At 45.5% G+C, this 25,272-nt stretch overlaps 1 protein-coding gene across 3 annotated transcripts in view; it reads left to right on the top strand.

The window, feature by feature from the left end:
* Positions 1–25,272, top strand: part of BEND7 (BEN domain containing 7) — a 69,668-nt gene that overhangs the window by 33,459 nt on the left and 10,937 nt on the right. For 2 of the 3 annotated variants that reach the window (XM_085898233.1, XM_085898231.1), the window contains 5 exons: positions 7,238–7,546; positions 13,955–14,050; positions 16,035–16,619; positions 16,792–16,877; positions 17,002–17,227. In XM_085898233.1, the coding sequence (XP_085754359.1) occupies positions 7,238–7,546; positions 13,955–14,050; positions 16,035–16,619; positions 16,792–16,877; positions 17,002–17,227 (1,302 nt within the window). The remainder of the gene's footprint in view (positions 1–7,237; positions 7,547–13,954; positions 14,051–16,034; positions 16,620–16,791; positions 16,878–17,001; positions 17,228–25,272) is intronic. The other variant, XM_085898232.1, reaches the window with a different exon arrangement.

Genomic DNA, 25,272 nt, shown 5'->3' with positions numbered 1-25,272 from the left:
AAACTACAAACTATTCGGTTAATTCTGTCGAATGTATGATTACATTTTTAAACGATTGCGACTGTTGTTTAACACTAACATTTAGTTTCCTCCAAATTACTTTCAGTTATCATGCCTCCTAAGCCTGGTGTTGGCTTAGTGGTTAGGTTGGTGGCTTGGGATCCCAGGGTCCTGAGTTCAAGCCCCGTTGGCTGCTGAATTAACACCAGGGGGTTGACTCGGCTTGTCATCCTTCCGAGGTCGGTGAAATGAGTACCAGTGTACTGGTCCCGGTGTATGCTCCGGTTCGAATAGGTGTACCATATCCCTGTGTGTCGTAAAAGGCGACCAGGGTTGGCGTCAGGAAGGGCATCTGGCCATAAAACATTGCCTCAAGAAAAAGCCAACCCCTGCACAGCAGGGAAAAATGGCTGTAAAAACGGTCATTTTTTTTTATCACGCCTCCTCCCCCCCCCACCGCCACCCCACCGACTAACGGACCCGCTCCTGATATATAGCCAATAAATATGCTTAAATCAGTCTTTACACATGAATGATCCACTTTCCTGTCAGATTGTTTTTTTTTTCTTCTGGCTATCATATTATATGTGAACTTCATAGGGATGGATGGATAACTTGTGTCTTGAGGCCTCGTGTGTGTGATTTCTCCCAGCCATGGTTTAATTGTGCCAGACGATATTGCCCCTGACACCCTTACGGCCCAATTGTGATCTTTATTCAATGCATAACCCCATTCCTAATGGTTGCCAGCATTGTTTAATACTCACCTGAGGGAAATTTAGAGAAAATTGGACACACTTGCACGTGGGCAGTGTATCTGCTGACAGTCGCTGGTCCGCACACCTACCGCGAAGTAAAATTTGTTTTCATCACAAATTATTAAATTCTGTGCAATGATGAAAGCATAATCATGTTGGCGTGATTACAATGTTATTACCAATCTATATATAATGGAGTAAGTGCATCTAAATCCAGCCACTAACGACACCTTTTATAGTGTTTATCCATGTTGTTTGTGTTCCTGTTAGTCAGGTCAGGTCATGTCAGACTAGATCTGTGACTTGCTGCAGGTACCACGTAAACCTGCACTAACCTGTTCCATGGTCGGGTTGTCGGGGACTAAACCGTCTCCCCCACCAAGCTTCCTGGTGAGGAGGGTGTAGAATATGGACACCCAGCAGGATTAAAAACAAAACCTGTCAAAGGGTGGAGGAGCTCCTTGTGAGCCAACAGCCATCCATATCTAGTGCCCAACTTTGTCTGCGGTCGTCCTCCTGCAGTTGGGTTACTTTTTATTAGGAGGTTGGTGGCAGGATTTGCACTCCAACCACCGTAAAACCCTTCATTACGCAAAACATTCCAAAAACACTAAAAAGAAATCTGAAAACCCACTCCGTGGGAGTACCTCCTGTGTAGCTGCCCTCTGCAGGGCAGCTCACCAGATGACAGGATTGGGGCAAAAGCCTTCAGTACCCCCAAATCTTTGATAGGAGGAAAATGACGGGGTAACATTCCCGGGTCAGGTTGCAGTAGTGTCAGGGTAATGCTGATGTATCATCCACCAGACTGCGGTCTCCTTGGGTTAAACTGAGGCGGTCCCTTCGGGCAGGTGCCTGGAATGTCCTATCCCTAAAGGCCCGGTCACACCTTGACGTTTTAGCCAGCGATGGCAACGTGTTAAAATTTATGTAAAACGCTGGCTTACGTTGAACTTTTGATGTTTTTTTAAAAGATTCGGACGTATTCATAGCGACTTGGTCTTATGTATAACGCATTGGTAACTACACAGAACGTTTCGTTGTGTTATAGATAACTTATACCAACGAATGCTGAACCTGTTGTTGGCCTACACAACCTATGCCCAACGATAGTCTAACTTAGGCATAGCGCGTTGCACGCATCGCCGACGATGTCGTGACGTAGCCTATTAAAAGGCTGACGCACAACGATTCAAATCATAACTGCCGTAGAAATGGAAGGGTCAAAATCGCGGTCACACCTTGGCGAACTTGCCAGCGTATGCCGACGTAACAAAAAGTGTGTCTAAAACGTTGGGGCACGTCGAATACGGTATGGGTAAGTTTAGTATGCGCGAGTAGAACGCTAAATACGCTATCATAAGTCGTAGTAAGTAGAGTACGTCAAGAAATTTTGAACATGTTCAAAATTTTACGACGTACTCGGCGTATGACACACGTTCCGCATGCGATGGGGATAAGTTTTACACACGATATGTGGACGCTTCCACACGTCCACAAACGCTACTTATAAGCTACTCATAAGTCGAAACACGTCGCAGTAATGTCTTTTTTACGCGAAACTTATTTCTAACTTATGTTTGACGTGCTTTGAACCAATTCTTTACGTAGTCCCAACACACATCGACGTATGTAGACGTATTCCAATGACGTCTTCCGGTCGACAAAAAAAAAAAAAAAAATGAATGTGTTTCTAGCTTACAACTGCCATATAAACACGTGTTCCCAGCGGTTTTGGGAATTGGTATATAAAAATGCTGCTCATAAAAGGGGAACCCAACAGTGTTTTCGAGTTCCTTTTTGAGTCGATGTCCATGTCAGCAGTAACAGTATTAGTATTAGTATTAGTATTAGTAGTAGTAGTAGTAGTTTGTTCATGTTGGCAGTAGTAGGTGGGTGTGAGGGGGAGGGTGTGGGTTATGATGGATCGTCCTTGCGTCCGCGTGTCCACGGGTAGGTTCATAGGCTGCCACTCAACGATTTAAATGGCTGCATCTCCACGATTGAAAGTAGACGCTTGCGCTCAACAATTGGATTTTTTTACACTCAACGACTTTTAAACGGTACCACTCAACTAGTTTCATTGTTTACAATGAACGATTTAAATTGCTGTCACTCGCCTTTGTTTTTTTTTTTTGTTGTTTTTTTGTTTTTTTTTGACGCTGGGGTTTGGAAATTTGAAGCGTTTCTTCTGAACGTGTTAAAACGCTCAAACTCGACTATTTTAAATAGACGCTGCCGATGGACAATTGGAATCATAGCCAAGCTAGACATCGAAGTGTGAACATCCTCGTCATGCCGAAGAAAAGTTTGAAGAATGCTGCAAATAAGTGTCCTGGCCGTGGCCGGACGCTGACGCAAGGACGATCCATTATACCGACGTCTTTCAGCCTATGAGTAACTTAAAAGTAACGTCTGTCGACGTGTGGCAACAATCGCGTAACGTGCCAACAACATGTTAATCATAGGTTAGAAATAAGTTTCGGGTACGCTAAACATTACATCGGCGTGTCTCAACTTATGATTAACTTACAAGTAGCATGTGTTGACGTCTGTCAACGATCGCAGACCGTGCCTACAACTTGTGGCCAGCGTAGCGGAACGTGTGAGTCATACGCCGGCATACGTCGTGAAATTTCAAGCATGAAAAAATTTGAGGACAACCGAAAAGTACAACGTTTAAAGCCAACGTACAACAACGTATGGCAACGTACTACGACGTATGCCAGCATGCTCTCAATGTTATCAAAACTTACCCATAACGTATTCAACGTGTGCCAGCGTTTTAGAAAAAAAATTCAAAAATCGGCATACGTTGGCTAAAACGTCAAGGTGTGACCGGGCCTTAAGAGAGGATGATCACCTGTCTGTTATCATCTGAGCTCAAGTGTTTGGACATCGGTATGGCAGCACTCTCTGAGGTTCAGAGACCGGATGGTGGTGAGATCATGGCTGGTGGTTTCACCTTCTATTGGTCTGATGGCTTTGATGGTTACCATGCCCAAGGAGTTGCTGTAGCTGTGTCCAATAAGCTGACTCCAATGATAATTGTGGTAACACCGGTCAACGAGCGTATCATGAGACGAAGGATTCGTCACTCATTGGGTGTCATTTCCTTGGTCTCTGTATATGCTCAGACTGTGGCGAGTGATTTCACCGTGAAGGATGCATTCTACACCACGCTCGAGTCTGGTTGATCAGTGCCCCAGGCGAGATACTCTTCTAGTCTTGGGCGATTTCAATGCATCGACTGGAACTGATGGAGATGGTTATAAGACATGTGTTTGTCCCCATGGGTCTGGAACTGTGAACCAGAATAGCACTAAGTTCCTTGACTGCAAGAAGTCATGGACTTAGGGTGGCCGATTCATGGTTTCGGCGCCCACAGGCTCATTGCTGGATTTGGTATTCCAACGCAGGCGGTGTGGCAAAGGAGATTGACCATGTCCTCGTTGATGGTCGCTGGAGGATGATCCAGAACTGCAGGGTCTACCGAAGTGCTCACTTCCTCACGACTGACTACAGGCTTGTTGCAGTTAAAATCTTGGAGAATAGTACCATCCCAACCAAGGCTGGTTTTGGCAAGCTCAAGTATGAGAGGCTAGCTGACGAGTTTGCGAATAGGCTGAGTGGAGATTTGGGGGGTCTGGGTACTTTTGGAGATCCTGAAGAGTTCTGAAGTGTCTTCAAGACCACCGTCCTTTATGTTGCCGGTCGATGTCTTGGAACTCACCGGAGGGCGAAGAAGAATTTTATCTCAAGGGACACTGGATACCATTGACCAGAGTTACAGGTCCAGGCTGAATGTCAGAGCTGAGCTGTTCAGGGAGCTGAGGCATAAAACTGTTCGTACGCAAAGGGTGGACAAGGAGGCCTATGTGTGAGGAATCTGTGAGGGGGTAGAGTATCTCCTGTAGTCAAGTGATTCTCCTGCCGACAGGGGAATTTGTACATTGCATTCGTCCAAGCCCTTCCCTCGGTGTGCGGCACTTTAGAGCAGAGGGTGGTGGGCTCTTGGTGGAGGAGTCCGAAGTGAAGGCCCGCTGGGCTGGTTACTTTGAGCGGCTGTACATGGCTGATCCACCAGTTGTCGAGTTGGATGTCAGGGTTGTTACTATTCCTATTGCTGACCCTCCAATGAACGTGATCCACCTTTATTTGTCGAAATACAGTCTGTGGTAAACCGGTTGAAATGGGGTAAAGCTCCAGGGATCTGTGGCATCCATACTGAACTTCTCAAGACTGGTGGAAATGCTGCACTCGTGTTGTTGCATGCAGTTCTGTGCTCTGCCTGGAACACAGGCATCATCCCAACTGACTGGAAGAGGGGCCTTGTTGTCCCTCTCTGGAAAGGGAAGGGTGATCTCCAGGACTGCAACAACTACCGAGGGGCAACACTGCTCTCAGTGCCGGGCAAGGTCTTTGCTTGGATAATTGTTGTTGGGATCACCACCATCTGCTTGAGCACCAGCATCCAGAGCAGTCGCAGACGAGGCTTTCGGCAGGGGCTGCTTGCAGCCTGTGTTGATATCTGTAAAGCGTTTGATTCAGTGAATCGGGATGCCCTCTGGAATATTCTTGGTCTTCGTGCGGTGCCACCAAACCTGATCAATCTGATGTCTGAGCTATACTCTGGAACTGAGAGTGCTGTGAGATGTGGTGGTACCATCTCTGACTTATTTCCAGTTGTTACTGGAGTTCATCAGGGGTGTGTACTGACCCCCACGCTTTTCAGCACTTGTATGGACTGGATTCTGGGGAGGATGTCAGAGATCAAGCTGCAGTGCATCATTTGGGAATGGCAAGACCTCTGCCCTTGATTTCGCAGATGATGCAGTCATCTTTGTGGTGACTCTCGATATCCTTTTGGGGGCCCTCAAGGTGCTGAATGAGGAGTCGGAGCTGTTAGAATTACGGGTTTCCTGGGTCAAAACTAAGATCCAGGCTTTCAATGACATCTTGGATGCTGCTATCTTGTCTGTACCTGTTTGTGGTGAGGATGTTGAGGTCACAGAGAGAATCACTTACCTTGGCAGTGATATTGATGTTTCTGCTGGCTGAGAGCCAGAGGTCAATAGATGTCTGGGTCGGGCCTGGGGAGTCATGGATTCACTGGATCATGGGGTGCGGCGCTGCCGGTACCTGTGCGGGAGGAGGAAAGTCCAAGTCTTCAGGTCCTTGGTGCTTCCAGTCTTACTCTTCGGATGTGAGACTTGGACTCTGGCCAGTGATCTGAGATGGAGACTTAATTCCTTTTGTACCAGGTCTCTTCGGAGAATCCTTGGCTATCACTGGTCGGACTTTGTGTCCAACGAGCGGTTGCTGAGAGACACTCAAATAAGATTTGTTACCTGCATAGTCCATGAGCGTCTGCTGCGGCTGTATGAACATGTGGCTCGTTTTTCTGACTCTGATCCTGCTCACCAGATTCTCTCAGCAAGGGAGCCTCGTCAGGGGAAAAGACCAATGGGCCGAGCACATGCCTCATGGTTGCAGCAGGTTGATCAGCATCTCAAGGAGATGGGGATGGGCCAGGCATCTGCCTGGGAGATGGCCAGACGGAGGCCCCTGGAGTACCGGCAGAAAGTGGACGCAGCGACACGCTACTCCGGCGCATGCTCCCATTCCTGACCTGACCTGACACAGCATAATAAAATATTTTGCATATTTGTTAGTTGCACTCAGGGTCAGTTCATGAGCACAAAAAATACCCCCTGCCTCCCTGTGAGTGGATGGGGGAAGACTACTTACAATTTTCGCCTGTACACGTGCCATAGTGCAAGTGGTTTACTGATCCTTGATACAGATGGGGGATTATTTGCCACGGAGCAAAATATATTTCCCCCCCTGGGCTGCACCCAAAGGGTGGGAGTTTTTCTCGTAAGAATAATAACTAGAACGGCACGAGGTAAAGCACGTCCCTTCCTGGCCGAACTGTGTGAGTTTTGTATCTCACTGATGGGTGGGATCTGCATCCAGAACTTCCACCAAAATCAAATTGGCTTGTTCTTGTCATCTACCCAACTCATCCACTAAGTTTTGTCATAAGCCATCCACAACGTTTGGAAATGTCATGCGATGTATCATTTTTAGCCCCATCTCTCAGTGATGAAGAAGCACTTTTGAAATTCGCTGGTCCGGATGTTCACCAAAATCGAATCGATTCGTCCTTGTCGCACACACAACCTGTACACCGTCATCCAAATCCGTCCATAACGTTTTGAGATATCCTGCTCACAGACAAATAGGGATGAAAACGTATCCTCTGTCCACCTTCAGTAGTGGAGGTAATAGCGAGGATGATAACTTGGCCGAGTCTAAAACATAAGCTAAGCGAATGTGGAAATTTATAATTGAGGTGAAAAGGAAGTTGAATACAAATGTATGCTCATACACTCGACCTCTTTCCCCCCACCCTCCCCCCCCATAGAGAGTTTGTGTTTCTTGTATAATTTTAAATCCCCTTTTTCCTTCAAAAGCTGCTGAAAATGGCTGGGAAGAAACATCAGACGGCGAACCTCAAGAAGCCACGCTAAATGAAGATCCTCTTGCTTCTTCACATCACAATGAAGGTGTTTGTATGGCCGGGCCTCCAGTTGCAGACATCAAAACAGAGCTTGAAGACGAGCACTGGTGTTGTGACGTTCCTATTGAAATAGGTTGTGGAGCACCCCTGGAATCACCTGTGTCCACGTTTGTTTGGGAACCCAAAGAATGTGATGAGGAAGGGCAGTCTTGGAGTCCTGCTCCAAACAACATTGAAGGAACTGGACCACCAGTCCCTGAAGGTGTGTACCTGATATACCAGGAAGTGTGGGTTTAACTTTTATCTCTCTGCATTCTTGTTTTCCCCATTTATTTTTCCTTCTTCATTGCCAATTGGTTTTTTGTTTGTTTGTTTGTTTTTTTGTTAATCACAGATAATGGTTAAAAAAGGAATCTATAACACTTGTTGAATTTACAAATCGAACTTGTCACCACAACTTAAAATACACTGTTCTGTAAATTTATATTGGTTAAGCTGTAAAGAGCTCCATTGGTAACTTCTTCATCACTGCAATGCTTGGCATGCCCAAGCGTGTTGATATTGGCAATATCAGCATTTCCATCACCACAAGGGAGATCATCCATCCATCCATCCATCCATCCATCCATCCATCCACTGCAACTATACTCTGTACAGAGCGTCGGTGCTGCCGAAGCAGTTTCCTAAGCTATTGGGCACAATCCTGGACGGGTCGCCACTCCGACGCAGGATACTCGAATGACTCAATCTTCCCAGCAAGCTGGTACTCATTTTGCCGACCTCGGAAGGATGGCAGGCTGAGTCAACCCCCTGGTGAAGTAATTCAGTGGGCAACGAGGCTTGAACTCGGGACCCTTGGATCCCAAGCCACCACCCTAACCACTGAGCCAACACCAGGCTTATAAGTGAGATCAGAACCCACCTATTTCCTTGGTCATGCACTGGAAGAGGTTCATTCTCTTGAACTTCTTGGCCTCACCATCAGCCATGACCTTTCCTAGGCCACTACAGAGCAAAGCCAGCTGCAAACTGTGCCTCCTCTGTCAATCCAAGTCGTTTCTTGGAAAATTAGACACTCACAATCTACAAGGTCTTTGTCCTTAGGTCAGTGAAGTGCTGCTGTCCCCAATGGGCTGGTGCCCCAGCATCACATCCCTGTCTCCTAGATTCTGTAGAATCAAAATTATTGGAATCTCCTGTGATGAGGCCGAAGCACAGTCTTACTCTCACGTCACAGGCAGGTTTGTGATCTCTTTTTTTTTTACAATCTCTTCTCCAACATGGCTCCCTCTGCCCTCTCTCCTCTGACCTTCCCCCAAAACTCCAGGATGTATGTGTTCTTCCAGTACCCCCTTCCTGGTTAGACTTCCAAAATCCAGGCTGACGACACAGCTTTAACTGTTTTGTTCCATGCTTCTCCCATCTCAGCACCCACCTTCCAAAGGCTGTTGTCTCATTATTCCCACCATTTCTTCAAGCCAGCAGTGAGCAGTGGAAGAACTCATGCAACCTGTAAGGGCTTCACATGGCCAGAGGGATGAAAGCATAGAACCAAAAACCATTGAAGAGATTGTGGTAAACAGAGAGGGCCACCAACTTGCCTGTGATGAGAGGGTAACACGTCTTTTCTTCTGCTACATTGTGGTTGATGACAATGATGTTGAGAACTTTGGATTCCACAGCATCCAGGAAAGACTGATGTGAAGTTGGGGAACTAAGCCATATCGAGAAGGGCATTACTCCACTAGGCTATCGACAGAGGCTTTGTCAGTTAAGTTCAAATTTACCAAGAAAGGGCTTTGCATGATGTAAGATTTCCCCCGTCCATCCTGGTCTGCGGCTGATTTTTGAGTCTTGCAACTTTGATTATATGGTCTGGCCAAGAGAGCTCATAGCTGATGGTGAGGCCCAGAAGTTAAAGAGACTGGATATCTTTCATTGGTTGATTGTGAAAATAGATAAGTGTATTCGGTTGACTATTCCTCTGTAGCGATGGGGTGAGATTTGCTTGACTTGAACGACTTGCTTCAAGTTTGACCAGAATCGGATTATTTCCACATCATCAGGGAGGGGAACGCCGCTGCTGCCAGTTTGTTTGTGGGATGTGGTCTTGAACTGCATCATGTGGAATAATCTGCGAAGAGGAAAAGGGTGTTTTTGCAGAGCATTGGAGGTCATCAATCTATTAGAAACTGAATGGGCCCATGACACTGCCTTTGGGAATCCCGAAGCCTCTATTGAAAGAAATGAGTGGATTCGGTGTCAGCAAGGCCATTGTTATACAGTAAGTCGTCGACTTACGACCACAATCGGTTCCGACCGACCAGTCGTAAGTCGATTTGGTCGTAAGTCGGCCATCCTTTATTTTACCTTTATTTATAGTATATAGGCCTATTCAAAAATTACCGTATGTATATTATACTGTATAATGATATAATAATCATCTGTAAGTCATATTTTATTAACATTTTCTTTGTTCAAGTCAAACACTGCACTACTACAGTACAATTGGTTTAATATTAGCAAAACCATACATTGTTTTAATATTTGCAATTTCTCCATTTCGTGGAGGGCCCGGTCCGTTGCGTTGTTATTGTTATAATTGTCGATTGCATGGGTGCAGAACCTTTCACAGCTTCACAAATCCTTTCTTTGTCTTTCAAAATCGTCGACACAGTAGAGTGTGATAACTTAAGATCACGTGCGATCGCATTCACTTTCTTTCCTCCTTCGTACTGTTTGATCACCTGCATTTACGTGGCGAGATCAATGGCCTTTCTTTCCTTCTTGGCAGGTTGAGGAGTAGAAGATAATTTCCTCTTGGTAGACATATTTGGGGTTTGAAGTTAAAATTTTACCGAGACCACGCTAACACTCGAGCAATGGAGGGCGCTGGGGTGGAAACTGAGCAGTCTGAGTGGGCGGAGACGCGGAGCAGTCTGGTTGTAAAGTGGTCGTGGTCGTAAGTCGACGACATACTGTACTTCCTTTTTTATTGTTGCCTACAACCAGAGTAAGCCCACAATAACTAAGTTTGGAGATATTCCTTGTTGAAGCTGTGGGTTGTCATTGTGGCGATGTTATACTGGGATATACTATGGAAGACGTAATCGGTTTTCACAACAGGGTAACTGAAACTAATTATTTGTATCCACTATGTGACCCTCTTTTTTTACTGCTACAACTCCTTTGCACTAATCATGTCAGCAACCTTGGTCAGCATGCTTACGTAATCAGTGAGCAGCACATTGGGATTCCTTGTGCAGGTGAAGGAAACGACCCACTTCACATTATTTGCGTACTGCTTTGAGATTGCAGTCTTTTTTTTTCTCCCCCCCCCCCTTAACGCGGAGACCCCAATGAAGCTTTGCCATTGACTATCTCGTCATGACCAATATTCACTCCATTAGGAGCGGCTTCCTCACGTACTTGAACTGCTTGTGCTCTCCTGCATCTTCTGCACGCATTTTTGGCACAGAGCACACTATTTTCCCCAAAATTGAAGGCTGAGAGGTAATCGGGGACGATTTGTCTGGGAATCGGCTGCAAGCCCCCAGTTTTCTCTTTCCATGTCTGTGAAAAGGTTTGCTACACACCTGGTTGGAAAGGTAAAACCGGTTCCTTTCACCTTCTTCTGGGTCATCACAATGTCCCACTGAAGTTGGACCTCAAACTAGTACTGCCACCAAAAGTTGTGTACCAGGCTTGTGTAGTGCACTGCGAAGGATTGCTTTAGAGTCTGACATGGGGATGCTCCAGTGAGGTACAACATATACTTCCGTATCTCGTTTGGAACTATTTCATCACAAAAATCGAGTTGTACTACCACAATCCGACCATTGCAAGTCACTGTATCTTATTTTGGGGCCACTGTCTTTTTTTTATTTTCTTTTTGTTGCAAAAAAGAAGTACATTTGCAAAAGAGGAAGTTTGGGTAAAATCAAAGTCCATTATTGTGTCGAGGAAGGTGACCTTCGGTGCAGAATGTAGTCAAACTGAAATTAAATGCGTTCATATAATTGGTGGATAGGGCTACTTCTCAGCTTTCATTTTCAAGTAAAATCTTTAAGACTGGATTTTGGATCAGTTTTGGATAAAATCGTCTTAAGGCGCTGTCACACCTTGACGATTTAGCCAGCAATGGCAACGTAAAAAAAGTATGTAAAACGTTGGCGTACGCTGAAATTTTGATCTTTTTTTAAGTTATGTTCGTATTCATAACGTGTTGGTCGTATGCATAACATATTAGTAACGGGCACAAAACGTTTCGTTGTCTTATAGATAACTTACACCAACGAATGCTTAGCCTGTTGTCGGCGTTCACAACCTATGCCCAACGATAGTTTAACTTAGGCATAGCACGCTGCACGCTTCGCCGACGAACTCGTGGCGTAGCCTGTTAAAAACCTGCCGCACGCCAATTTAAATCATAACCGCCTGAAAATTGAAAGTGTCAACCACGCAGTCACACCTTGACGATTTAGCCAGCGTATGCCGACCTATGAAAAATGTGTCTAAAACGCTGGCACACGTCGAATATGTTATGGGTAAGTTGTGTATACGTTAAGAGCACGCTGAAAAATGATGAAGTATGCTGTCATATTTCGTGGTACGTCGTGAAATTTCAAGCATGCTGAAAATTTTACGACGTACTCGCCGTATGGCTCACACGTTCCGCTCTGCTGGGAATAAGTTGTAGACACGTTACGCGATCGTTGACACACGTCGACACAAGTTCCTTGTAAGTTACTCATAAGTCGAAACACGTCGAGGTAATGTTTAGCATACCCGAAACTTATTTTCTCAGTTTTCTTTTGTTTTTTTCTCCTTGGCTCCATGAAGGCACGTGAGGAAATATCTGAAGTTGTTGTTGTTGTTGTTGTTGTTGTTGTTGTTGTTTTTTTAGTCTATCACGAATTTTAAAATATATTCTGACATTTGCTTTTAAATTTCGACGTCGACGTGACAATATCCTCAAACAGAAAATATTCACAGAGGAGGAACTAAGAATAAGACATGAGCAAACTGAAGAGGCAATCGGACGTGACGTAATGGCACGTGACGAAATATTGGAAGTTGTTGTTTTTAACGCTGCCAATACGCCATTATATGGTAGCTGTAAATTAGAAACACGTTCAGTATGTTCTGTGGTCGTCCGGAAGACTTCAATCAAATACGTCAATATGCGTTTGAGGTACGTTACACGTAGGTTTAAAGCACGTTACTCGTAGGTTAGAAATAAGTTTTGGGTACGCGAAGCATTACCTCGACATGTTTCGACTTATGAGTAACTTACAAGTAACGTGCCTCAACATGTGTCAACGATCGCATAACGTGCCTCGACGTGTGTCAACGATCGTGTAATGTGCCTACAACACGTTACTCGTAGGTTATAAATAAGTTTCAGGTACGCTAATCATTACCTCGACGTGTTTCGACTTATGAGTAACTTACAAGGAACGTGTGTCGACGTGTGTCAACGATCGCATAACATGCCTCAACTTATGGCCAGCGTAGCAGAACGTGTGAGTCATACGCTGGCATACGTCGTAAAATTTCAAGCATGCTAAAATTTGAGGACAACCGCAAAGTACAACGATGAAAGCCAGCGTACTACGACGTATGGCAGTGTTTTTCAGCGTGCTCTTAACGTATACAAAACTTTTCCACAAGTCGACATACGCTGATTAAATCGTCAAGGTGTGACAGCGCCTTTACATGAGGCGGGCGCAAAAAATATTTATCATGCAATATCTCGAAAGCTATTTTGCCTCTACACCTGAAATTATGCAACGCTTTTTATTTCTCGACAAGGCTAATGAGTGTGCTTTGGAGGTGTAGCATTTAAAAAAATAAATTTCCATTGATTTGACATGGATTGACCCTTGAATTATCTGTTGTCGTCCTGTTATTTATTCATGGTAATTGTGTTTCCCAGTGTGCTCAGGAGATTCTTAAATATCTGATTTGGCAGGTGATTTTTTTTTTTTATACGAGTACTAGTTTTTATCCCCCGCCGCGTGGCGGAAGGGGGATATTGTTGTCACCCAGGTTGTCCAGCTGTCCGTCCGGGCGTCAACATTTATAGCTGTGAGTGCAATAACTCATAAACTGTTCGCCATATCGATTTGAAATTTGGGTCACACATGTACCACCTGAAAAGGAAGAACCCTATTGATTTTGGGCATGGCCGGATCCAAGATGACCGACTGGAGTGGCCATCCTGAAAAAAATGTTTTTTGTAATAAATGGAAAACAGCTTATCTGATTTCAATTATTTTTGGTTACTACGTTCCTCACCCCTGGGGAACTTTTTCGAGATGATGACCAAATGGTGTCTTGTTTCCAATTCACCTCCCTCATTATCTGGAATATGTATGACCTTTTTCATTCAATGGTGGGGGATTCCCCATCTCTGACTGTATATTTTTATACTAGTTCTCCTTTTAAAGTTTGTTCTGTTTTTGTGCTGTTTTATTCTTGTATATGCTTCCCATTTACCTGCCATTTTAAGCTTATCATTTGACTTCCATAACAATTAATTGCAACACACACCTGTTAAAAATCTTTTCATTGATATAATATCGGGAATAATTTGTAGATATATGGATGTAGATGAAAAGCAAAGCACTGTGGACCTTCCTTTGAAGCTTGTCTTAAACGTTTGCAGCGTCTGCCAATCGCTGTTCTTGCACGTGCACCCCCTTGCTTGAGTCCATCCTTGCGGAGCTGAGAGTCGTCAGAGAGCTTATGGAACTCCATACAGGTCAGTGATGTGTTCGGTTTTAACTTGGCCTGTGATTGTGGAATATTTGCAAGTCGTACTCGGAAGCTAGTTTGCCGCCTAAAAAGGTAACTCTTTCAAGACTTTCATTCATGAAGAAAATCTGCTCCATAATCTAAACCATGCTTCCTTAAAGTGGAAAATTTTCAATTACCCTTTTGCACAAAACCTCTCTTGAGCTCTTATATATCCCTCAGAGATGATCTCACAAAACCACCAGCAAAATGATGCACAATTTGCAAGAAAATTGCAAACCTGTAAATTTATAGCAGTGATTGCCTCGATATGGTCAAATTGGGGCTCTCATCATAAATCTAATTTGGTACTTGGTGATGGAGTTAACATTGCCAAGAGAACTTTCCAACCAACACCATCCTCATACTGATAACCTCAAAGATTAACTTGAAATGATGATCCATGAATGACCTCATCACATGCAAATTTAATCTTTGGTCACGTATTTCTCATTAACACCGAGTCGGGATATTTTCCAAATTTAGAAATGTGAACAAAAGTAGATGATATGTTTGAAAAAGTGGGTTGCACTACCACAAATATCTTGAGGCTAGAAATAGTGTTGCGATTGTCTTTCTCACAAGCCTAAAGAAAGACATTTCTGCTTACCGACAAACACACTTGTCCAGCAAGCGAATCACTTGTGTAATTATTGGTGTGCAATCATGAATTCCTTCTATTGGTTGCATAATTACTGGAGTGATGTTATGCCATTGATACAGTGCATCCCATATATTATGATGGGACTGAATGTTGTAGCATGAAATATCATGTTTAAAGCTGATGTTGAGGGTAGATTTTTGCAAATAGTTGAAATTGAAATCTTGTATTAAGTATGTACAATGTGAATATAGCAATTAAATATATGGCTTATTTTCCTGTCTCTCCTCCCCCCACCCCTACCCCACCACTTTTCTCCTAATTTTCCATTTTGGCTTACGGATGAGTTTGTGCATTTAATTTTACAAGAACGTTAAGAAGCAGTGATTTACTTTTATATGAAATGTAAAGGCATTAGGAGATTGCGGACAAATCAAGGCAGTGGTTTGTCAGACGGATGAATTGGTCAGGTGACGAGAACAAGCCGATTCGATTTTGGTTCAGGTCCGAATCCAGATCCGGCCCATCAGAGGGATACAAAACGTAAACTGTTCATTCTGGCGGAGCTATGCACTCTACCGAGTGCCGTTCTAGTTTTTATTTGTCTTTCTTAATACTGCACACAAAATACAATGAACTATGGTTTTCCAAATTTAAATCGATTATGTTTTTCCCCAAAATGACACTCACTTAAGTGACTTCCTTTTGCCTTCATGACATGTAGTTTACCCTGTAATTCGAAACAGTTTACCCTGTAATTCGAAACTTGTGATTTTATCATTGTAAAATACAAGACATGATATTGACATGCAAATATAAAATTAAAATTACTTGAGCCAATTTGGGTGTTTAAAAAAAAAAAAACTTCCAACCATTGGGTAATAGCAAGCACCATGTGTAGTGTATTATATTCATCTTCTTGAAAGAAGAGTATTTCAAATCCTCAGATAAGACTTGAGGGAGTTGATACGAGTAAAATTTTGGTAATGTAGTCAATACATAGTCCACTCGTCCAGGAAATGTGAAATTTCACCATGGAACTATCCCAAAACTCTTCCTCTTACAAAAGATTCCCAATAGGATATTTAATGTTTATAGTATAGAGAGAACGTTTTTGTGTACAAGGTCAAGGCTCGTGGAATAGCGAGGACATTAAATGGATCAGGAGGCAACAGCAGAAAGAGAGTGAGGAGGGGGGGGGGGGCAACAACGGGGTTGAAGGATAAAATAGAGGGAGCCTCAAACAAATAAGGCAAGTGGGGAGGAAAGGCTTATGAGTGAAAGCACAATACTGAACAACCATTGGATTGTCAAATCATGAAGTCTGAATAGATATGATTTTCTGGAACAGGGAGTCAAGAAAGCCTAGACAACAGACCTGCCAAGCATACCAGTACCTGCTGCAATCCACCACCTCCAAATCCTGGCAATGCACCACCCAGCCTGACCCTGCGGCCATCCCTACCTTCAACGAATGGAATTTCCACGACACTTCCTCAACCACAGTTTCCCCGTGGTGTCACGAACGGTTTCCGCTATGCTATGCCCTCACATGTGCACCCAACACCTCCATTTCAGCCTCCGAGAGAGGGCCGGGGATCACTAGGTGCAACTTGTCACCCTCAAAGCCTATATGGCTTTTCTGAGCCAGCCACTACTCTTGTGACCACCCATCAGCCACAGGCGAGCGTGACAACATTAGAGCGGCTAGGCCGTGGAAGGGGCTTTGACACTGACCACAAAGGTCCGCTTGCTTCAAAATGTGGACCAGGACTGGAGTATGGTTACAATGATGGCATTGCAGCACGATCGACACCCATTGAGACCAAGGCAACCCCTGTGGCATTGCCCTCCTCTGGGCGACCACTGCTTCCTCGCATCGAATATGTGACGTGCGGATCCAAAATCTCTGAACCATCATCCAGCAGAAGCCAAGGTAATTCTGAGCTAAATCACTTTTCATTTATGTATTCTGTATTCTTTAGCATTTGCCAAACTTACTCCATTTCCTATTTGAAAATGAATAAATAGTTGGGTTTTGTTCTCGTCGTTGCACCATCACCACCCCACCCCCCCCCCCCAATTCCCACCCTTTCCTACTTCCACAGTATCAGCGCCCAACACTGCCACAGGATCGTCAGTGCACCATCATCAAGGCTCATATTATGCCCTTGGTCATACCAATGGAGATGAGGTGTGTATGTGTGTTTCTTTTGACATTAAGTCTGTCCTCATTTTGACATGATGGGCATCATGTTCACATAATGTGAACAAACGATCTTGTTTTGAATAGTTTGCTTTTGATGTCATTTGTGCAGCCAGCCGTCCAGCTTGCAGAGGGTTACAGCGTTTTCATCGCCACATCACAGCTGGAAGAGATACTCGTTCACTACACGCGCTCGGGAAGCCTGCTCTTCCGCAAACTCGTGGCAGCTTTCTTCGATGACAGGACACTCGCCAACTCTCTCCCCAATGGGAAACGTAAGCGAGGCCTCGACGATCCTCGCAAAGGCCTGGAGCCTCAGATCGTGGCTGCCATTAGGGGTGTGTTTCAATCTTTACAATCGCTTATTACTGTTTGTGCTGTGATCGTTTGAACTTGCCCACTGCATTGTTGCTGCTGCAAATTCATCTTCCCTTCCTGTTCTTCACTGTCACATTTCTTCCTCTTATTGTTATTTTTTTTTTTTTTTTGCAGCCAAAGGCCAGAGGAATTATTTTCAGGTTGTCTATCCATTATTGGGTGTTTTGTTACCATGGTAACTTATTAACCACTGAAGGGATTTCAACCAAACGTGTCACAAGTATGGAGTCAAAAAGAAAGATGAATTGATTCGATGTTGGGTTCAAAAGGTCCAAGGGCATGTGACCTTTAAAAATAGTTTTGCAGACCAGAATTTGAGTTGGAAGCATCTGATGTCATCTCTCTTCCACTTGTCACTCTTTACTCTCAAATGTGACATCTCATTACCTTCGCATTCTGCGAAAGGTTATGTATTGGTCGAAAGGTTATGTATTGGTCGCTGTGTATTTATTTATTTATTTATTTATTTGTGAATGTGTGTGTGATTGTTTGTTATTCGCATAACTCAAAGTATTAAACCAAATCGCTTGAAATTTGGTGGGATGATGGGTTATTATCCAAGGAACATTTGATTAGATTTTGGGAGCGATCGGGCCAAAGGTCAAGGTCACGGAAAGGTCAAATTCGTATTTTTACCATAGCGCGGTCAATTTTGATCTCATTGGCATGCAACCGATGCCATAATGTTCAGAATTCATTGCCCAATCTTGTGATTGGCGACATGACACAATTACGTCATTACCCTTGTTTTTAAAAGAAAATGTCCCAAATCCTGGCATTATAATCAGTACCAAAATATATTGTTGCGGATTCGCGCCCGCCGGCGTGCAAGCGGCCACGTAACTCGAATCGCGGCACGTCACCCACCGGACGGACAATCCCGTCGTGACCCTCTCGGACCAACGCCGGGAACTAGTTACGGGTGGGCGTTTCGGCCTCACCACGATCGTGCCAATCGGCCCCCCGCGTGGGATAGGGTTGTTCGCCAAATTCGACCTACCTAAGTACCCACACGGAGGGTAGACCGTGCGATCGCACTTCGGACACGGGCCACTTTAAGCGACCCGTTCCGTACTATCGGGATAACCGAGCGGTGTTATCGTCAACCTCGACGGTTCCGATTAATTATCGGGCGTATTTAGCCCACGACCAACCCTTTACGTGAAGTAAGTTGGAGATTCAATTAAAGAAAAGACGAAGCGAAACGGGAAAAACAGTTCAACATAAAGCACATTTATTCCGCGGCAAACGGAAAGCACACATATACAATTACCACAATTATGCACCAAAAGCAAATGTAAAAGTAACACGACAATTCTGCACAAAAAGCAAATGCAACAAAAGAGACACAATGCAGATCTACTACCGACTACGCGAGCACACGGCAACACTTACACAGTTTTACTTCACAGACGGCGCCGACAACACATATACTCCAAAGCAAAAGAAAAAGGGGCCACCCTCAACGATAAGGGGGCAGACGGGCCTGGGGCCGAGACCGCGTCGAGCCTACCCGTCTGGTGATGAGCCGCAAAATGGTGGCCGCGCCCCGACTCCGCGGGCCTCGCTGGCGCTGCCTGGAATGGGGTGGGAACGGGGCCCCCTTCTCACACTATCTCAGCGCGGGGGGAAACGGGGGGGTTGTTGATGCTCGGGGGAAAGAGGATATCTGGCTGGCTTGGGTCCCGCGACGAGCGACTCCACTGCGACCTCGACCGCGTTCCCGGCCTCCCCTCTCCGCAGCTCCCCAACTCTGACACGAGCGCAGACCTCCACAAAGCTTCTTGGCTTCTCCAGCCTCTCCGGACCCCGACAGACACTCTCTCGACTGATTTCGCCACCGCCACAACTCTCCAACTCTTCCGAAACACTCAACTCTCCAACTCTTCCCAACTGCCTCGATTCGCTCCGCGCTCAGTGCTTTATAGTCCGACAGGAGAAATCATATGCAGATTTTTGGATCAGGAACGGCTCGGGGGCGGAGCCACGCTCGCCCATTGGACGAAGGAAAAGTGGGCGTGAATCATTCTTGATCCGCGAATCTGGATATAGCGATTATACTCCGACGCGCCTGGAGGCGGGGCCAAATCGCCCCACGCTCGCTGATAGGACGGAACAGAAGTGGGCGTGAATCATTCTTGATCCAATTTCTCGGAAAGGCTGGTGTTTTTGCAGTCCAGTATCGGTGCCCACAAGCGGCGCGGGAATGGCGGTGATGCGATGGTTGCGAGGGCGAGTTGTGACGGTAAAGGTCGTGGCTGTTGGCGTTGCTGTTGTTGTGAAGCGGCGTTGCGGTTGGTGGTTGGTGTGTGAGAGTGGTTGTGGAGAAGGTGGATGTTGTGAAGGCGGTTCTGGAGAAGGTGGCTGTGGTTGTCGAGATGCGGTTGGTGGTGGTTGTGGTGGTAGTAATGGCGGTTGGTCCAAAATAAAGATAGTAAAAGAAAAATGGCTATCTAAAAGGGTCGCAGCCCGAATGAATGACATTTATTCCCTCTAAACAACGGGTTTGGGCTAACTACACATATACTTACAGAGATATCTCACCTAAGGGACCTGAATGGTGGTTTGCGAATTTCGTCAACCACAACAATATGTTTGTGGGAGATGCCAATGATTATTTATTTGTTTGTTATTCGCATAACTTAAAAAGTATTAAACCGAATTGCATGAAATTTGGTGGGATGATTGGTTATTAGCCAAGGACCATTTGATTAGATTTTGGGAGCAATCGGGTCAAAGGTTAAGGTCAAGGTCATGAAAAGGTCAAAATCGTCTTTTTACCATATCGCGGTCAATTTTTATCCAATTTGCATGAAACTAATGCCAAAATGTTCAGAATTTAATGCCCAATCTTGTGATATGCAACTTGACACAATGACGTAATTGCCCTTACTGGCAGTTGGGGGTCAAAGGTCAGGGGGTCACGACCTTGCAGATGTGCGTATTTTTATCATAACGCAGTCAATTCTTATCCGATTCGTATGAAATCAGCACCAAAATGCTCCTTGTTCTGTTCCCCACACTCTTATGCGAAGAACAAAACAGTAGCGGTGGTGAAGGTATCTGCTCTCTATGAGTGCCCGTTCTAGTTATATATATATATATATATATATATATATATATATATATATATATATATATATATATATATATATATATATATATATATATATATATATATATATATATATATATATATATATATATATATATATATATACAGTAATACCTTGACATACGAGTTTAATTCGTTCTGTGACCGAGCTCGTAACTCGGTTTGCTCGTATATCAAAACAATTTTCCCAATTGAAATTAATTAAAATACCATTAATCAGTTCCAGCCCCCCAAAAAACACCCTAATTTCTTTGTTATGTTGTTTTAAAAATGAGAAATGCATTTAAAAACAATAAATAATGAATACAAAGATAATAAAATAGAATATAAATAAATAAACTGGTTTTATAAAGTGTATTTACCTTGGAGATGAGACGACCGGTTTGCGGAAGATTCTGGTGGAGGTGGTGGTGGAGGAGATAGGCGGAGGATATTTGAAGGTCTCATCACACTTTATCGCTAAATGTAATTGATACAAATTTTTTTTTTTAATTCATTTTATTGCTAAACTTAATTGCTTCAATTTTTTTTTTTACATTTTTTTTTTCATGTGACCTTTAATTGATATCAAACATAGTGGGCTAATATACATATATATATATATATATATATATATATATATATATATATATATATATATATATATATATATATATATATATATATATATATGTCTCTGATTGAGGCATGTACGTCGACACATTCGTGTGTAATTATATTTTCGAGTTTGTTCTACCTTGAACCTTTTATGTTTGTTTCTCCTTTTGTTACTTTGATGATTTCCAATATTTAGGAGCAATCTTCATGTTATTGTTATGTGGAAGGGGGGTGGGGTCCATCGCTAGATTGTTGTAAGGATAGAATGGTCAGTGTGATTCAGGTAGCGTACATTTATTCTTGTACACATGACCTGTTTGGCTTAGTTGTACTAGTACGGGCCCGTAGGGGCGGGCACATAGCTGCGTAAACGATGACTGGATTGGGGCATTATTTCAATTCGATCGGACCAACCGTATCATAAATGGCCATAACTTGGGAAACACCTGGGAAACATTTTCAGGTCTCCAGCATCAATTGTGATGTCATATCAAGTGAAGAAGAATTGTGACGCCCCTCTCTCTCGCCCCCTCACTCCCCCCAAGTCTCGCCCCTCCTCTCTCACCCCCTCTCTCGCCTCCTCCTCTCTCCCCCTCTCTTGAATTGTGACGCCCCCTCTCACCCCCCTCTCACCCCCTCTCACCCCCTCTCACCCCCTCTCACCCCCCTCTCACCCCCTCTCACCCCCTTCTCACCCCCTTCTCACCCCCTCTCACCCTCTCTCTCTCCCCCTCTCTCTCTCCCCCTCTCACCCCCTTCTCACCCCACTCTCACCCTCTCTCTCTCCCCCCTCTCTCTCTCCCCCTCTCTCTCTCCCCCTCTCTCTCTCCCCCTCTCTCTCTCTCCCCCTCGCTCTCTCCCCCTCTCTCTCTCCCCCTCTCTCTCTCCCCCTCTCTCTCCCCCCTCTCTCTCTCCCCCCTCTCTCTCTCCCCCCTCTCTCTCTCTCCCCCTCTCTCTCTCCCCCTCTCTCTCTCTCCCCCTCTCTCTCTCCCCCTCTCTCTCTCTCCCCCTCTCTCTCTCCCCCTCTCTCTCTCCCCCTCTCTCTCTCTCTCCCCCTCTCTCTCTCCCCCTCTCTCTCTCCCCCTCTCTCTCTCTCTCCCCCCTCTCTCTCTCCCCCTCTCTCTCTCCCCCCTCTCTCTCTCCCCCTCTCTCTCTCCCCCTCTCTCTCTCCCCCTCTCTCTCTCCCCCTCTCTCTCTCCCCCCTCTCTCTCTCCCCCTCTCTCTCTCCCCCTCTCTCTCTCCCCCTCTCTCTCTCCCCCTCTCTCTCTCTCCCCCTCTCTCTCTCCCCCTCTCTCTCTCCCCCTCTCTCTCTCCCCCTCTCTCTCTCTCCCTCTCTCTCTCTCCCCCTCTCTCTCTCCCCCTCTCTCTCTCCCCCTCTCTCTCCCCCTCTCTCTCTCCCCCTCTCTCTCTCCCCCTCTCTCTCTCCCCCTCTCTCTCTCTTACCCTCTCATCATCTCCTCTATTCCTCCTCTTTCTCCCCACCTCTTTCTCCCCCTCCTCTTTCTCCCCCTCCTCTTTCTCCCCCTCCTTTCTCCCCCTCGTCTTTCTCCCCCTCGTCTTTCTCCCCCTCGTCTTTCTCCCTCCCCTCTTTCTCCCCCCTCTTTCTCCCCCCTCTTTCTCCCCCCTCTTTCTCCCCCTCTTTCTCCCCCCTCTTTCTCCCCCCTCTTTCTCCCCCCTCTTTCTCCCCCCTCTTTCTCCCCCCTCTTTCTCCCCCCCTCTTTCTCCCCCCTCTTTCTCCCCCCTCTTTCTCCCCCCTCTTTCTCCCCCCTCTTTCTCCCCCCCTCTTTCTCCCCCCCTCTTTCTCCCCCCCTCTTTCTCCCCCCTCTTTCTCCCCCCTCTTTCTCTTTCTCGCCTCCTCTCTCGCCCCACTCCAACCCCCTCTCCCGTCCCCCTCTCTCGCTCTCTCTCTCTCTCTCTCCCCTCCCCACTCCCTCCCCCGAGTCTCGCCCTTCCTCTCTCGCCCCCACTCTCATCCCCCCTCTCCCGTCCCCCCTTCCTCGCAGATATTGGTCGACAGATAAATGGCCGTAACTTGGAAACCGCTCGTCCGATTAATATCAAACCTCGAAAAGGTACATCCGCGGGTCCCCAGCAATATTCCTGGCACGTTTCAATCAGATCGGACCGTCAATCGTGCAAAAAAAATAATAATAATAAATAAATAAACATTAATTGTGACGTCATCGCACCTTGTCTTGTCATTGGTTGACAGATAAATGGCCGTAACTTGGGAACCGCTCATCTGATTAATATCAAACCTCGAAAAGGCACATCCGCGGGTCCCCAGCAATATTCCTGGCAAGTTTCAATCAGATTGGACCGTCAATCGTGCAAATAAATAATAAATAATAAATAAATAAACATTAATTGTGATGTCATAGCACCGTGTATTGTCATTGGTCGACATAAGTTGCCATAACTTGGGAACCGCTCGTCCGATCGATATCAAACCTCAAAGGCACATCCGCGGGTCCCCGGAAATATTCCTGGCAAGTTTCAATCCGATCGGACCGGTGGTTGTCCGGGTATTAATAATTTGGGAAAAAATTGGCATAAGGTGAGAAGGTGGAACGACACCTTCAGCTGCCATATATACACCTTCTCAACACCGAAAAAGCAGTAAAATGGCCGTAACTTGGAAACCGCCCGTCCGATCGATATCGAACCTCGAAAAGGCACATCCGCGGGTCCCCGGCAATATTCCTGGCAAGTTTCAATGAGATCGGACCGGCGGTCGTCGAGAAATGGCGGTGACAGACACAGAGATTGCTGGAATTATAGATAGATAGATGTCATATGCATCACCCTGAGGGTGGTGAGTGTTGACCTTTAAGATAGTCAGGGTAAGATGGTGTAGTGTAAAACCTCCTGTTTGAGAGGCGTGGAAACATGGAGGGTTTGTGAAAATGGCATGAAGCAAGCATCGTTGAACCATTGTTTTGGAACCATTGTGAGAGACTTTGATGGTTAAGGGCAGAGGAGCTCCTTCTGAGCCAACTGCCACCCATATCTAGTGCCCAACTGTGTCTGCAGACATCGTCCTGCAGTTATTACCTTTTTTCTAGGAGGTTGATTGTAGGATTTGCACTCCGGCCACGGTAAAACATTTAAATCCGCAAAACACAAAGAAAACTGAAAACCCGCTCGTGGGAGTACCTCCTATGTAGCTGCACTTCGCAGAACAGCTCATCGGATGATGGGATTGGGGCAAATCCTTCAGGACCCCCATTCTTTGATGATGGGAGGAAAAGCATGGGGTGACCTTCCTTGGTCGAGTTGCAGTGGTGTGGTCAGGTTGGGTAGTGCTGAGGTGTTGTCCTCCAAATGGCGGTCTCCTTGAGTTCACCTGAGGTGGTCCCATTGGGTGGGTGCCTGGAATGTCCTATCCCAAAGAGAGGATGATCACCTGTCTCTGCTGTCATCTGAGCTCAAGCGTTTCAACATCAGTATTGCAGTACTCTGAGGTTCGGAGACCAAATAGTTGTGAGATCATGGCAGGTGATTACATCTTCTACTGCTCTGGTCGCTCTGATGGTTACCATGCCCAAAGAGTTGCCGTAGCTGTGTCCAATAAGCTGACTCCAATGATAATTGAGGTAACACCAGTCAATGCGTGTATTATGAGACTATTGATTTGTTACTCTTTGGTTGTCATTTCACTGGTCTGTTTACGTTCCGATTGAGGCGAGTGATCTCACTGTAAAGGAGGCATTCTATGCTGCGCTCGAGTCTAGTTGACTAGTGCCACAGGCAAGAAACTCTTCTAGTCTTGGGGGATTTCATTGCATTGACTGGCACTGATGAGAATGGTTATGAGACATGTTTCTCTCCATGGGTCTGAAACTGTGAACCAGAATAGCAATAAGCTCCTTGACTTTGCAAGACGTTGTGGACTTAGGGTGGCTGGTTCATGGTTACAGTGCCCACAGCCTCATCGCTGGACTTTGTATTGCAAGTTACAACGCTGGTGGTGTGGCAAAGGAGAATGACCATGTGCTCCTTGATGGTTGCTGGAGCATGCTCCAAAACTGCAGGGTTGACCGGAGCACTCAGTTCCTCAATAGTGACCACAGGCTTGGTGTGGAAACTGGCAACTCTGAAGTTGCAGGAGAATGGTACCATCCCAGAACCTCCTACCTCCAACACTTAGAGCAGACATTCAAACCATGATGCTACTCAGTCTGGTAAATTGAGTGCCTTACCATTGTTGTTCATGCTGCCCTATTATTATGTAATCGGCTGTGCAAATACTGAAGGGTTGGGGGGGGTGGGGGAAGCTTGTACTGCAATTAT

The sequence above is a fragment of the Eptatretus burgeri genome, chromosome 10 (genome assembly GCF_056783735.1).
Source record: "Eptatretus burgeri isolate ZD-2024b chromosome 10, Ebu_testis_v1, whole genome shotgun sequence".
NCBI lineage: Eukaryota > Metazoa > Chordata > Myxini > Myxiniformes > Myxinidae > Eptatretus > Eptatretus burgeri.
Note: the sequence above shows the minus strand (reverse complement) of the source record. Positions and strands in the feature narration are given on the sequence as shown.